General features: G+C 39.6%; 1 protein-coding gene across 1 annotated transcript; it reads right to left on the bottom strand.

Moving 5' to 3' along the window:
- Window positions 1-9,764: 9,764 nt before the first annotated feature.
- Window positions 9,765-13,331, bottom strand: LOC148032047 (putative pentatricopeptide repeat-containing protein At3g25060, mitochondrial). The gene is made up of 2 exons (XM_087682664.1): window positions 13,055-13,331; window positions 9,765-12,957 (listed from the first exon to the last, which is right to left on the bottom strand). Exons 1-2 carry the CDS (start codon window positions 13,265-13,267, stop codon window positions 10,726-10,728), a joined length of 2,445 nt encoding a protein of 814 aa, XP_087538790.1. The 5' UTR covers window positions 13,268-13,331; the 3' UTR covers window positions 9,765-10,725.
- Between the last annotated feature and the right edge of the window lie 318 nt (window positions 13,332-13,649).

Raw genomic sequence — 13,649 nt, 5'->3', positions numbered from 1 at the left:
AAACACGGTCAAATGGGTGAAAGGAAACCAACTAATCAAGGAAAGGAAGTGGTCTTAAAGATGAAATAATGCAAGAAGGAAGACCAAATTGGGCACCAAAAAGTGACTAATTTCTCAAAAAAAATCTTAGGCACTAAAATTGAGAGGAGGGGCCCACTCATGAATATATGTATGTATCACGTGAGTTCAAAATAAGGGGTCTCTAAAACACCAATTTTATACTTTTTTTTACATACACAAGGATGTTATATAAAGGGGTTACTTAAAAATTGAATTAAAAATGACTATGTTTTATTCACAAAAACTCATAGATAAGGATATCTATAAATAGGCCTTGAATGCACATTATATATATAGTGAATCCCGCGAGACTAAAATCCTTTAAACATAACATCTCAATCAAATCTTTCTTTCCTATTTAGAATATTGTTGTAAAATAAAGAGCTAGACTTGCCCTCATATACTTTGTATTTATCTATTGATGTATGTACAAAAAGTCTTGCATAGAGTATTGATCCATGAATTTACTTTTAGGCAAATTCATCCAATTAATATAAAATAAATGTATGAATGGAAAGGGGCTAGTTTAAGAGCCCAAAAATAGGAAGCATGCCCAACATATTGAGGGAATCCTAAATGCCAAACCCCTAAAAGCCAAAACATGAATGGAGGATATTATTTTACATGCAAATTTGAGAGTTAGTTTCTTCTTGTTTCCATCCTATTGTCTTGTGCATCATTGTAATAGTGAGGGAGAGTGAGAATGTGGGAGTAAGCATAAGTGAAAAACTTGAAGAGTAAAGTTTTTTTTCTTATTTTGTGATTTTCTCTTATTTTCCTTATTCCATACTTGGAGGGTGAGGAAGTGGAGTTTAAAGTTGACGTTCACTATAAGGGATTACACTCACAAATGGCCATAGAAATGTATTTTCTTAACTAAGAAGACCTAGGGGCATGTCCAAAACCCATGTCCAGAACTACACTTATTTCACAAAACATAAATGTGACTTTTTCCTCATTCTTATACATAATTTAATCTACAATTTTCACGTTCATTTAAACAACTCCAATCCAAATTTTTGTGTGCCATTTCACACAACTATAAATGCACTCTGGGTAGGAAAAAACCAAAGAGTTGCTAGTTATGCAGACTATCCACAATTTTGCAACTAGTAACTCCCTAATTTTTTTCTACCCGGATTATGTACTCATTGGGTTGGACATCAACTTTACCATTTTAATGCACATATTAAGAAAAGGTTGCACATTAACACATATTGAGATAGTTGAATGTATACAATAAAAATGACCAAGAATAGTTGCATTACTTGACATATTTGAAATATGTATACATGATTTTGAAGCTAGCTAGAATGGCTTCTATTGCATAACATGATACTATATACATCAAAGCACATATGTCTTACAATGAGCTATCACCACTACCCCCTTCCTCTATATGCTTTCTCTCATCATCCTCATTGGCATCACTCTCTTGATTGTGGTGTTCTTCGTCCTAATCTACGTCTCCTCCTACTCAACTCCCTCCTTCTCAAGCTGGCTCGCTACATTGTTGTCCCTATTGATGCAAACAAATTAAAGCTTAGAATAACTTAGAACTTTCAATGTATTTAGCAATAGAATCAACTTAACAAATTCTTTATATCATGATTTCATGCCATTAAGTTGTATCATGATTAGTGGACAATTAGCCAACAATACTCGATTACAAAATGAAAATATCATGAGTATTAGATACAATTAATGCTAAATAGTCACATATAATCTTTTCTTTAAAAGATAGTTATAAAGTTCGCTTCTTATGTGTTGATGCCTCATGACCCGAAATCCAATGAACCAAATCTCTCCATTTGGATTCATCGTGCCTCCCTATGCGGTGGGCTAAACCCCCATACTCCACCCTACTTTAGCCTTCTATTCACTCTTAACCATGTGTAGTTATCATTGGCATTACCTTAGGATCCAAGCCTTGTTTTAACCTCCTCTTATTTTTTACTATCATGTGTTTCACCATAGATCTCATTAGAAAGTGCCTTTATGATCCTTTCTCAAGCCTAATAGTTTATTGGGCAACGGAAGTAAAATATTATGCAACACATGCTCAATTTGTTAGGACCATTGGATACAGTCCTATTATTTCGAGAGCTTTAATGCACAAAATCCTTGGACTAGCTCTCACCTAGCCACTCGCACATGGATTAAGATTCATTGTATAGAGCATTGCAAAGCACACCTCCAACCATGAAGGTTTCACATCCAAGATCCATGACTCAAGCAAGTGCTCCTTTGCTCATCAATCCTCCATAGCCTTTGTCATGCAAGAAGAAAGCATGGGCAAGGCATGAGAGAATACTTGAGAGATAGGAAAAGGCTTCGCTCCTTTGAATCCTCACCTCACACTATCACTCTCTTTTCCTCAATCTTACACTCTCCCTCACTCACTCTCTCACACAAGGACGAAAGTAGAATTGAATAGAACCTTTATTATTTTACTATGATACCATATTCTAACATTACAATTTGCACATGATCACGCTTGGCTTAGTATGGATTTACATGAAAAAATAATATAGTTGATTTAACCGCTTTGTGCAACTATTACATGCACATTGTGTTGTGAATAATATTTCAAAAATTAGATTTCTCCTTTGTGCTTTGCTTGCACATTGTTCATTGCTTACTTCTTGTGATAAACATTAACCCCCTCTTCGACAAGTGCCAATCCCATAGCACTCACCATCGTAGGTAGCATGCTCTTGCTTGCATTGAAGATGTGGATACTAGGGATATAGCTATGTGTTGCCTTGCAGGAATCCTTGTGGAGTTATTGATGAAGAATGCTTGCATACTAGGTCATTTGTGATTGGAGTAATAGTAGTTGACATGGATGTTGAAGTTGTTGGTATTCTTTGAATTCTCTTGGTGAATTCTGATGGTGACCATTCTTCTAGTAAAGCTCTGATGGTGAGATGAAGGACAAAAGTATTAGGCTATGGGCTAAAGGTCAATGAAGAATTGATGGTGCATTTATCATTGGAATCTTCTGTATACCTACAATTGAAAACCTCTTATGTAGTCTCTCCTCAAGGGGAAATGCTAGTTTTCTTACCGTGCACAAGACATATTTTATTGGTTTGGGAGACAAGTCAAACTGCCAGCAAGCGTAGAGTGTTTTCCCACACTTGAGGACCCAAACTGTGTATAGGTTGTGGTGTAAATATTACATGAATGCACATGTATACTTATGTATTGCTTAATTAGAAGACAGTTGTCCCGGTTTCTCATAGTGGTGTAGTCAATGAAGCATTAGATGCAATTAGATGGGACAAATTTTATGTGGTGAGGAGAAATACATATGAAATGATTCTTGAGATATCTTCATTGTCTTGGACAAGGCATTGCATCATAGCTAAGTGACTTGATGTCTTAATCTTTCAACAACTAAAACTACTTGTAGTGATTTTAGAGAATTGTGTCATTTTCCAATGCCTTTCTACCTTACTTTGTGGTTTATTGTGATGGCACTAAGATGAAATACAAAAAGAAATATGCAAGTGGCTCGTGACAAGTCTAACCATAGGCCAAGCTAACTCCCTATGTGTATCTTGCACTTGATGTGCCTTGAGCAATTTGTGGGGGAATATACAAGGGGCTAGGGGATTAGGGGACAGATCTAGTCGATCGAGATCACTGGATGTGCCTAATTTTGAGAACCCCTAGGTGCAATGCTGTGATTGTGTATCCATTTTAATTTTTTTTTCTTCTTGTCTCTTTTTTCTTTTGAACAACATAACAATGTCATACAATGAGTCTTTCAACCTTTCAAAAAAGATTGGGGAATGTTAGAATTTGGGGACTAAGAATAATTGATACTATAGAGATGATCATTCTATAAGCATTGATGCTAGAGAACTTGTTGTTGATGAAGAGCTGGAGTTCAAGGATGATTCCAATTGTTGGGTAGTCATTGCACTTCATGTCAAAATAGCAAGGGAAGTGAGTTTTGCTTGGTTAGATCATCTCCCTGATGCTGGATGTTTTCATTGCATGCTTTTAGAGTTTGTTAAGAATCCTATCGTCAGCTTTCTTATGTTCATGAGCTCTTCCCAACTTGTTGACTTGCTACTTTCTCGTTATTGTCTATTCATCACCTATTTGGTTGCATTCACTTGATAAAAATTGAGAGCATATGTAGTCAAGTTCAACAAATATCGTCATTTAAAAATTTTGAGAATTGTTGTTAATGTCACTTCTGATTTGTCTTGCTAGCAATTAGTTGCTTCCTCTTGCTCCCTCCCTACACAAAAAATATTTTAATGCTTTTGAACATAACAAGGATATTGATCTTATGGTATGCATGGATTTTTTTAATAAATGAAAATAAATTCTATTACTTACAAAAATGTAGTGTACAAGTGAGTAAGCTATGGTACAAGGGTACTCCATTAAGGTGTAAGCAACTAATTGTATTGAAGTGTAGTGCACGTGTACGTGTCAAGAAGTTATGGAAATTTGCAAATAGGGTTAGATATGTTGCAATATCAAGTACCACACCTCCTTAATCTAATCTACTAACAATATGAAGCTCTTCTTTTGTGAGGAATTTGTCGAGCAAGGGAAGGTCTAAGTGCGGTCCGTCTAGCAAGACTCCTCACACAATGTTTAGTACGCAAAGAGAAGCCAACGAAGCTATATACATTTGGTTAATGTAGGATTTTCATATAGCTCATCTTTCATATGAAATGATCATGAGATGACCTCCAATTTCAACCATTGAGGCTCTCATAATGTACCATACTTGCTTGAATGACCTTCCACCCTCTCCTTTTTATTATAGTGCTGATATTTCCTCAATGATTCAAAGGCACAATGCATTATGGAATGTGAGAACCAAACGATGTTCCTTAGCTTCCTCATCAGGGGTGAGTCTTAAAAGTTCATCTATGTGGTCCACTGCTCCTAAGGTATTCTTGCTCTTCCCATGATAGTGGGCATTCCAATAATTTCTCAAAATCCTCAAATCCCATGATAAACGTGAGTAGAGAACATGATTTTATCACTCAATTCCTCAAGGCAAGCAGTTAGTGTTTGGTTTTCCTTTTGGGCAATTTCTGCTACAATGTCCTTTAATTCTCTTAGCCTCAAGTTAGGTTTCCACTGAGCTAGATGCTTTAGTCAAGTTAAGCTTGACTTGAGAGCTATTGACTCTCTTAGGCTCATTGGTTTTGCACTAATATCACTCTCTGAGGCATTAGGAGTATGCTCCTTGGCAAATTTGGTGGGTTTAGTCATAGCTAGGAAGTGCGACTATTGTGTTTCCATATCTTAATGAGAAGTAGTAGCTATCGAGGCAATGGGTTTGATATTGGCAGGTGTTGAGGGAAAATGTTGTCTAGATCTTGGGCCTATTTAGAAGAACTCTTAGGCTTAAGGCATTCATGTGTATCTCTAGTCTCTTATGGCCATGTCTTTAAGAATTGTAATTCTTCTCCTGTAGAGCCTCTTTTAAGTGCTCCTTCTAGGTGGTATGGAGTCTTAGCCTAGATGGTTAGGCTTATTACTCTTTCATCCTCTATCATTGTGAGGGAAGGTTATGGACACTAACATTAAGTACCATGCTTTCTACTCCTACCTTACTAGCCACACATAGCTCTTCTTCTACAAGAAGTTTATCATACAAGAGATGTTGTTGGACAATGGCAGAAAGCTCAACACCATGGACTATTGTGATAGTAGTCATAAGGATGTAGGGGTGACATATGTGGGATCATGCATGGAGGTCCAAAGAGCTTTCCTTTGCGCTTGACCACTATCATTAGTTGGTACCTTTTCCTTTTCCTTTCTTTTCTATTGGCTCTAAGTTTTCTTTGTTCATCTCTCACGAAGGGCAATGTAGAAAGAGGAAATTAAATGCAACTCTCTAGCTATGGCTTTTGGCATACCTTTCATCTCTTCTTCGACAATGGCCATGTAACGAGAGATGTGTTAACTGCTCATCCCATGTCAATGGCTTTTCTAAGAGATTTATGTACTCTTCTATTAGTTTCATCGATTTCCTAATGTCAATGTAAATACATGCACACATGAGTGACATCAGTTTGTTATCTAGATATACTAAGCACTTCATTTTTGGCTCATTAGTTTATTGAGCTATCTCTTCAACCATTTCCTCAAGTGATTTCTTTTTATGCCTAGGCTTTAAATGTTATGGAGGCTCTAGATGTGACAATGATATTTTATGAGGCATTGGGCTCATTACACTCTTAGCTAAAGAGCTAATATTAACTTGTAGTAATGAACCAATAGAGACTTGCTCTGTAGTCCATCTCACACTCAATGGCATGCATGAAAGGTCTTGCAAGTAGAATTTCCTTCCCAACATTCTCTCTATTGGAAAGCACATATGACATTGTCAGCAAACTCTCGATCTCAAGGGTCATTAGAATTTTACATTTTCCTAAGAGAGAATATTGTGATCCTCCATAAGGATTGAATGTAGCATCATTGGGCACAAGCTTGGGCTGTCCTTTGCAAGCCCACGCATTATAGGTGAGGATAATGTAATCAACTCCTTCGTCAATGAGAGCTTTAGTGATGTGCTCTCACTTTGCAACAACTAATTCTACCCAAGGTGGGTATGTGGAATTAGCTCATCATCCTCTGGAGATAGCAATGCTAGCATGCATGTGAGAATTGCTATTGGGTACCCAACGTTTAGGACAATTGTGACACATATGGGTGGATCCACATTCAATGCACACACGATCATTTGCAGTGGGTCATGTCCTAAGGTAGTAGCAACCGTCGTGGCCCAATTGATGGAAATTCTAACAAGATTTAGGCTTATAAGTTTGTTAGATGGGTGATTTATGAGGTAAGTTGAGACATGATTCCATGGCATCTTTGGTTTGTATTGTATCCTTGAATTAGTCACAAATATTTTGCATCATGCATTGTAGTTGGGTTGTCTTATTGTGGAGTTGGATAAGAAGTATGGCATTTCTAAACATGTGCTCCCTTTTCAAGTTTCAATCATCTAAAGAATTAAGGGTTCCTTGTTCTAGGTCAAGAGCGTTGGTGGATTTAGTTATGGCAATATTAGAGCACTCGATCCTCTCACTTTCTATTGTATCTATTAGTTAGTTTATACCAAGGTCATTCAACTTTATGAATTTCGAGGTCATTGTGGGAAATCTAATTTCATAGTGTGTTGAGAAGAATTCATGATCACTAGAAAATCATTCAATACTTTTTGCTAGCACAAGGGGTGGGGTTTCTATTCTTAGAGGGAAGAAGAATAGAAGAAGAGAGTTGTAAATCCTAGATTTTGGTCATATGTTGACTATCATAAGCAAAGACTTCACCTTTTCTTAATTTCAATTACGTGTAGGTGCATAGTGTGCAAGCATGCCTTTCTTCTTTGCAAACAGTTATGAATGCTTAAAACAACTTGTAGCACATAGGTCAATAATGATGTTAGTGATTGTAGTACCTTTTGCTTTTCTTGGCTCTTGAGCTTCCAATCTCTTTGGCTCCTCACTTTCAGTTTATGTGAATTTTATACTTGTTGTAATTAGTGCTAAATCGGGTTTTTATCACCCTATCCAAGGAGAAAGCTTATTACACCTACTTACTAAAGACCCATTCACATCCTGCCTCAATGGAGCTAAGCCTGAGCGAGTTCAATCAATTTGACCCAAATATATGTGGCTTGTCCTAAGGCATTGATCCTCAATCAAAACATAGTGGCATACACCTCATTGGAGCAAATTACTTCTTACCAAGAGATTGCTTAGGCATGACACACTTCATTTGCAAGGAGGAAACCAATTTAAGTATGAGCACATGTTTAGGGACTTTGAGTTGAGTGACTTTGAGCATGAGCACATGGTGAAGGCCTTTGAGCTGAGTGCCATGACATGAACCAAGTAACCTGGAGTAAACAGAGCGCATGATCCATTGAAGAACCACAAAGAGAGAAAAGTCTACTCAAACAAAACCAAACAAGTTGGAGGACCAAATCCACGATAGGGATGATTGAGACTAACAAGAACAAGTCTAGAGAACCCCAAAAAGTAAACACAAGCCTCACCATTAATTTAGGTGATTAATGGCCCAAAAATGTGAGTGCATGTACTTGCAAAACAATAGGGAGTTGCATATCCTACTATCACCCAACTATTGCACTTGAGACACAGTTAGAAAAGAACCATGCATGTCTCCTAATTGAAGGACCATAGACTAGTCGATGAGAAACATCATCATACACCATGACTAACCATACAAAAGGGGACCATCGATTGTCGAATTCCCAATAAACTATGAAAGTCCCTACAAAGTTTCTATGAAGGAGATCGAGGTCAACTCTAGTCAACTAAATGAAGTAAAGTTCAAGGCTCCAATGTATGGTGTGGATAGACTAGAGTAAGAATATTTTGAGCAAACTCATAAGCATGTCCCTCTCAATTTAGCAAAAGAGAGAAGAATTACAAAGGCTGGTGCTACCAACATTAACCCCAAGGACAAAGAGCTTATACCACCTACATATCTTAAGGTCCAACTAGTTGCAAAAGGAGAGCATGCCACATATGCTCTCATTGATGAAGGGGTGGACTATAATATCTCCCTAGGTTGAGATCGAACAGCTAGAGCTTGGACCTACAAATGCTACAGTTCATCCCTATGGAGAACCCCATATTCCCCCCTAGTTTAATGCAAAGTTTTTATGGGTGTTGAGATTGAAAGCATACTAATCATGTGTTAAGTGTTGCCCAATCACAACAGAGAAAAAGAGTCTTGCAAGGAAAGCCCTTCAAGTACACAACCATACACGACACTCATTTAGGGCACAACGAACACTTCAATACTACCAAGTGTTGAGATAACCACAACTTTTAGTTTAGGTGATTTTGACAGTTCCCAAGGAAAGGGCAAGGGACTAGCTCCTAAATCAAATTTGAAGCCTAGCAAGGAAAAGAAGATAGTCTCAAGGATTTGCTTAAAGTGCAAAAACCACTTAGCACCAACTCCTTCGGGTACAAACAAGATGGCTATCATTGCTATGAGCATGATAACATCCTCTAAGGCCATTAGGACCAAACACCAATAAGGTCAAACGAAATGGAGGAGGTAACCTAGAGCGTATAATTGCAAACGTCAACAAAGAGCTAGCACAAGGTAGCAATAGGTTCCAAAAACCCTCCTACATGCTCAAGAATACTAAGTACGAAACCACTAGTTATGATTGCCAAAACCACCGGCTAGGCCACCTCTGCAAAGTGAAGCTATGCCTACCAACACCTGCATGAAAAGAGGGGTGAACCTAGACACAAACCTAGATTAGGAGTTGGACCAACAAGGGAGTCAAGTCCACCTCTGTCAACCATAAATGAAACTCTTAACACCCTCATGGGGACGGAGAATAGGATCTAAATGTAAGACAACTGAGATGACTAAGGTAGCAATACAAAACAGACTCTAAAAAGCTAGCTCTCATCTATTAAAAGAAAACCATGGAATCCCTAAGTCTCAGAGCTCAACAACCTAAAGCCATTATTGACCTGCTAATCATGTCCAATGCTCCAAAGCAGCTATACCCGCAATAGGAAAAGCTAAAATTGTTGGAAAATGCCAGCAATGCTACTCTGTCCAACCTAGAGAAAACAACCAAGGAGACGGCGAAAGGATTAAATGATAACAAGGAATGGACAACAATGGTCACTAGCCGAGTTGAACACCCCAAGTCTCCTAGGTCCAAACCTTTCTCACCTAAAAAGACAAAAGAAATACAATAGTACCAGCCCCATGTTGCTACCAAGTCCACTTCCTAAAGGGAAAAACAAAGAGGACTAATCCCAAGATCCCCCTCAATAGTTGCTAGCAACTATCCATACAACCAAATTCATGGAACTCTCACACTAAGTTGATCTCAGGCGCTCTGGCTTGTTGCACCTGCAAGCAGGTGATGCATTATGTCCTACAAGAAGAAGATTTCAAGTTGGCACAACTGAAATAAGGTCATCCCTTAACTTATAGCAACGTCAGCTTGATAAGCCATGACTTCCTAGAGTGCCTTCACTGTATTTGTTCCAGTGACCAGACCAACCTAGCCACCATGGTAACCCATTTTCATGCTCGCAATCTAGAACAACCTACTACTTTCCAAACTCTAGTGGAACCCCAACGGTCACTTGCAGACCCTAGCTACAGCTAAACCAATCTCAACTCCACCAAGGAACAAACCCTTAGTGCCTTAGCATCAATGACTACAGCTGAACCAGTAGTCATTGGAGAGCTCAAGAGCTCCTGATACTTGCCATGCCCCTTGGAGTCCATCAAGCCAAAAGTGTGTGGAGCTGATGGTTATCAGCATATATGCACAAACTGCATAAATCTTCCATTTGCTCTTTCAACTGTGTGCTTACAAATATCCCAATGAGCTTGCCCTGTTTGGTCAGATTGGTCTTTCCCTTGGGATTTCAAACAATTGATTTGTGCTTTCTCAATCATGCATTGTTGACAATTTTCTGGATTATGTTCAGATGAGCCAAGTGGAACGACATCCCACTCTACTAATCTTAATCTGCATGAGGATTCCCTATGATGATCCACCATGGTCAGAGACCTCATGAGAAGTTTTCCTATGCCCTTTCTGCATTGTACCTCAACCCTTTGTTGGCAGCTCCCCCCATGTCCGATACTGGACTAGGTTCTTTCATGCTTTTCAATCTCCAAACCTTGGGTGGAAAGCTCGGTCAACACAGTGGCCGTCAGGCTTTTCATTCTCCAAGCTTCAATCTTGTCTGCATCCCCTTGCCTGCCAGCATCTACGTAGATATTGCTCATAAAGACATAAGCTGCAGACTCTTTCTCATCCAATCGCACAGCATGTTCAAAGGCTAGTCTTCCGAGCCTCACATTTCTCCATCGATGACAAGCACCCAATACAGTAAGCCACACTGTAAGGTCAGCACAAAATGGCATCTCTTTGATCAATGTCACTGCCTTGTCTAGGTGCCCTGCACGAGCAAAAATATCAACCATGCATGTGTAATGCTCTAAAGTTGGGGTGAAACCATAGCCTGTGCTCATGGCTTTAAAATACATCTGACCCTCGTGCACTTTACCCACATGACTGCAAGCATTGAGCACAATAGTAAATGTGATCAAATCTGGTCTCATACCTTCTTGTACCATTTTATCAAACATGTCTAGGACATATTGAGCCTTCCCATGGAGGGCATATCCTGCCATTAATGTATTCCAAGAGACTGCATCTCGAACTGAAATCCTGTTAAATACTTCTTCTGCTTTTCCAAGCAACCCAAATTTCACATACATGTCAATCAGTGCATTGCCAACAGCAACATCCTTCCCCAATAACCCCTCTCTAACAATCTCAGCATGTACTTCTTTGCCCTTTTCTGTGGCTCCTACAGTTGCACAGGCTTTCAAGATGCAAACAAATGTGACTGCATCTGGGGAGAGACCTTCAGACTGCATCTGTGCAAAACACTTAAGTGCTTGCTCACCATATCCATGTTCAGCATATCCTGCAATTAGGGCACTCCATGATACTTTGTCCCAACATGGCAGCTTGTCAAACACTTGTTGTGCTTCTGAAAGAAGGCCACATTTGGCATACATATCCACAAGTGCAGTACCAACAACAACATTTTTAGAAAGCCACTTCTTGCTCGCGATCTCCTCATGTATCTCTTTGCCATTTTCTGTGGCCCCTAAACTGCCACAGGCTTGCAAGATTGAAACGAGGGTGACATCATCTGGGACAAGTCCCTCAAGCTGCATCTTTTGAAATGCTTGAAGTGCTTGCCTGCTATGTCCATGTTGAAGATATCCTGTAATTAATGCACTCCATGAAACCACATCTTTGAATGGGAGCTTGTCAAACACTTCTTCTGCTTTTGCAAGAAGGCCACATTTGGCATACATGTCAACCAATGCAGTACCAAGAACAATATCTTGTTTCACCATCCTATCGGTAACAAATGTAGCATGTATTTCTTTCCCCTTGTCTCTAGCTCGTATGCTGCCACAGGCTTTCGAGATGTAAACCAAAGTGACAGCATCTGGAGAAAGACCCTCAAATTGCATTTGTTCAAAACATCTCACTGCTTGCTCACCGTGTTCATGTTGAGCATATCCTGCAATTAGCACATTCCAAGAGACCACATTCCGGATTGGAAGCATGTCGAAGACTTCTTGTGCTTTTGACAGCACGCCACATTTGGCATATCCATCAACCAATGCTGTGCCAACTGCAACATCCTTTACAAGAAACCTGCCCCTATCAATATAAGCATGTAATTCTTCGATCTTCTTTGCAGCTCCTATGCTGCCACAAGCCTTCAATACACAAATCAAGGTGACTCCATTGGGGGAGACACCCTCGAGTTGCATCCGCTCAAACCACTTCACAGCTTGCACAATACAGCCATGTTGAACATATCCTGCAATCAAAGCAGTCCATGAAACCACATTCCGCTCTGGAAGCTTTTCGAATACCTCTTGTGCTTTGGCAAGCGATCCACATTTGGCATACATACTCAGCAAGGCACTACCAATAAAGACATTCTTTTCCAGTAACCCTGTTCCGGTGATATCCGCATGAATCCTGCTGCCTGTGTGCAGGTCCTTTCTCTCAGCACAAACTTTCAGTAAGGCCACAAGTGCACGGGCCTGTTGGTCATAACTACTCAGTATTAAAACCTTGGTTGCATCCCTCACCCCGTCCTGTTGTGTCTTGATTCTTTTCACCCTTCTAATGGTGAACCTTTTCTTTTCTGCAGAACACTCTTCTTCTTCTTCTTCTTCTTCTAATACTGTTTTTGTTGATCTTCCGAGTGCGCCCCCGAGCTCTGTTGTGCAAGGGATGCGCAGACTGTCGATCGATAGGCCTGTGGATTTTGGCCCGGTCTGTGCCCATTGGCATGCAAGAGGATGCACACATGTATTCTAAAGCTTCCATGAGCAAGAAACAAAGAAAGCAAAGAAGGATCTCTGGAGAACTTACTGTTGCAAGGTTACCATTGACCCAAGAGCGCAGAGACTCCTTCCATAAGAAAGCCCGCTCTGATGATGAGGACCTTATTTCTACTATTGACAGCTTGGCTGTTGAAGTTTGGTGATGGGGCTTTTCCTGATGATCCCTGGGTGTGTCAGAAGAGGATGAATGGAAGGGGCTGGAAAGCTCCGCTTGTGAGAGACAGTGGGAGGAAGGGGGCATGATGATTGACGAGGGAGTGACCCGGGTGACTCCAGCGGTCACACACAATATTTTGAGAATCAGCTACGACCACCTTTAACTCAAAAATTGGATTTGGAAGGGATTTTTGAATCGAATTACACATATTTGCCATCGCTATGACTAAAAATTTAAAATTACATTCTTTAAATTATAAAAGTTCTTTCAAACTTTTGCAATCCCTTTTACGTCTATACCACCGCTTATTTTTGGATCTCCCGAAGCTGTGCAACCAAACCTGCATAGCAAGACGACAAAGCAACCAAACCTACATGGCAACATTAGAAAAGACTTGAGCATAAAACACAAAGAAAAAATAAAGAAATCATAATGCCACTCTAGAAAAACACTCTAGTAATGCTAC

The sequence above is a fragment of the Lygodium microphyllum genome, chromosome 8 (genome assembly GCF_053477565.2).
Source record: "Lygodium microphyllum isolate KBCC chromosome 8, Lygodium_microphyllum_v1.1.10, whole genome shotgun sequence".
Lineage (NCBI taxonomy): Eukaryota > Viridiplantae > Streptophyta > Polypodiopsida > Schizaeales > Lygodiaceae > Lygodium > Lygodium microphyllum.
This window is presented reverse-complemented; position numbering and strand designations above follow the sequence as displayed.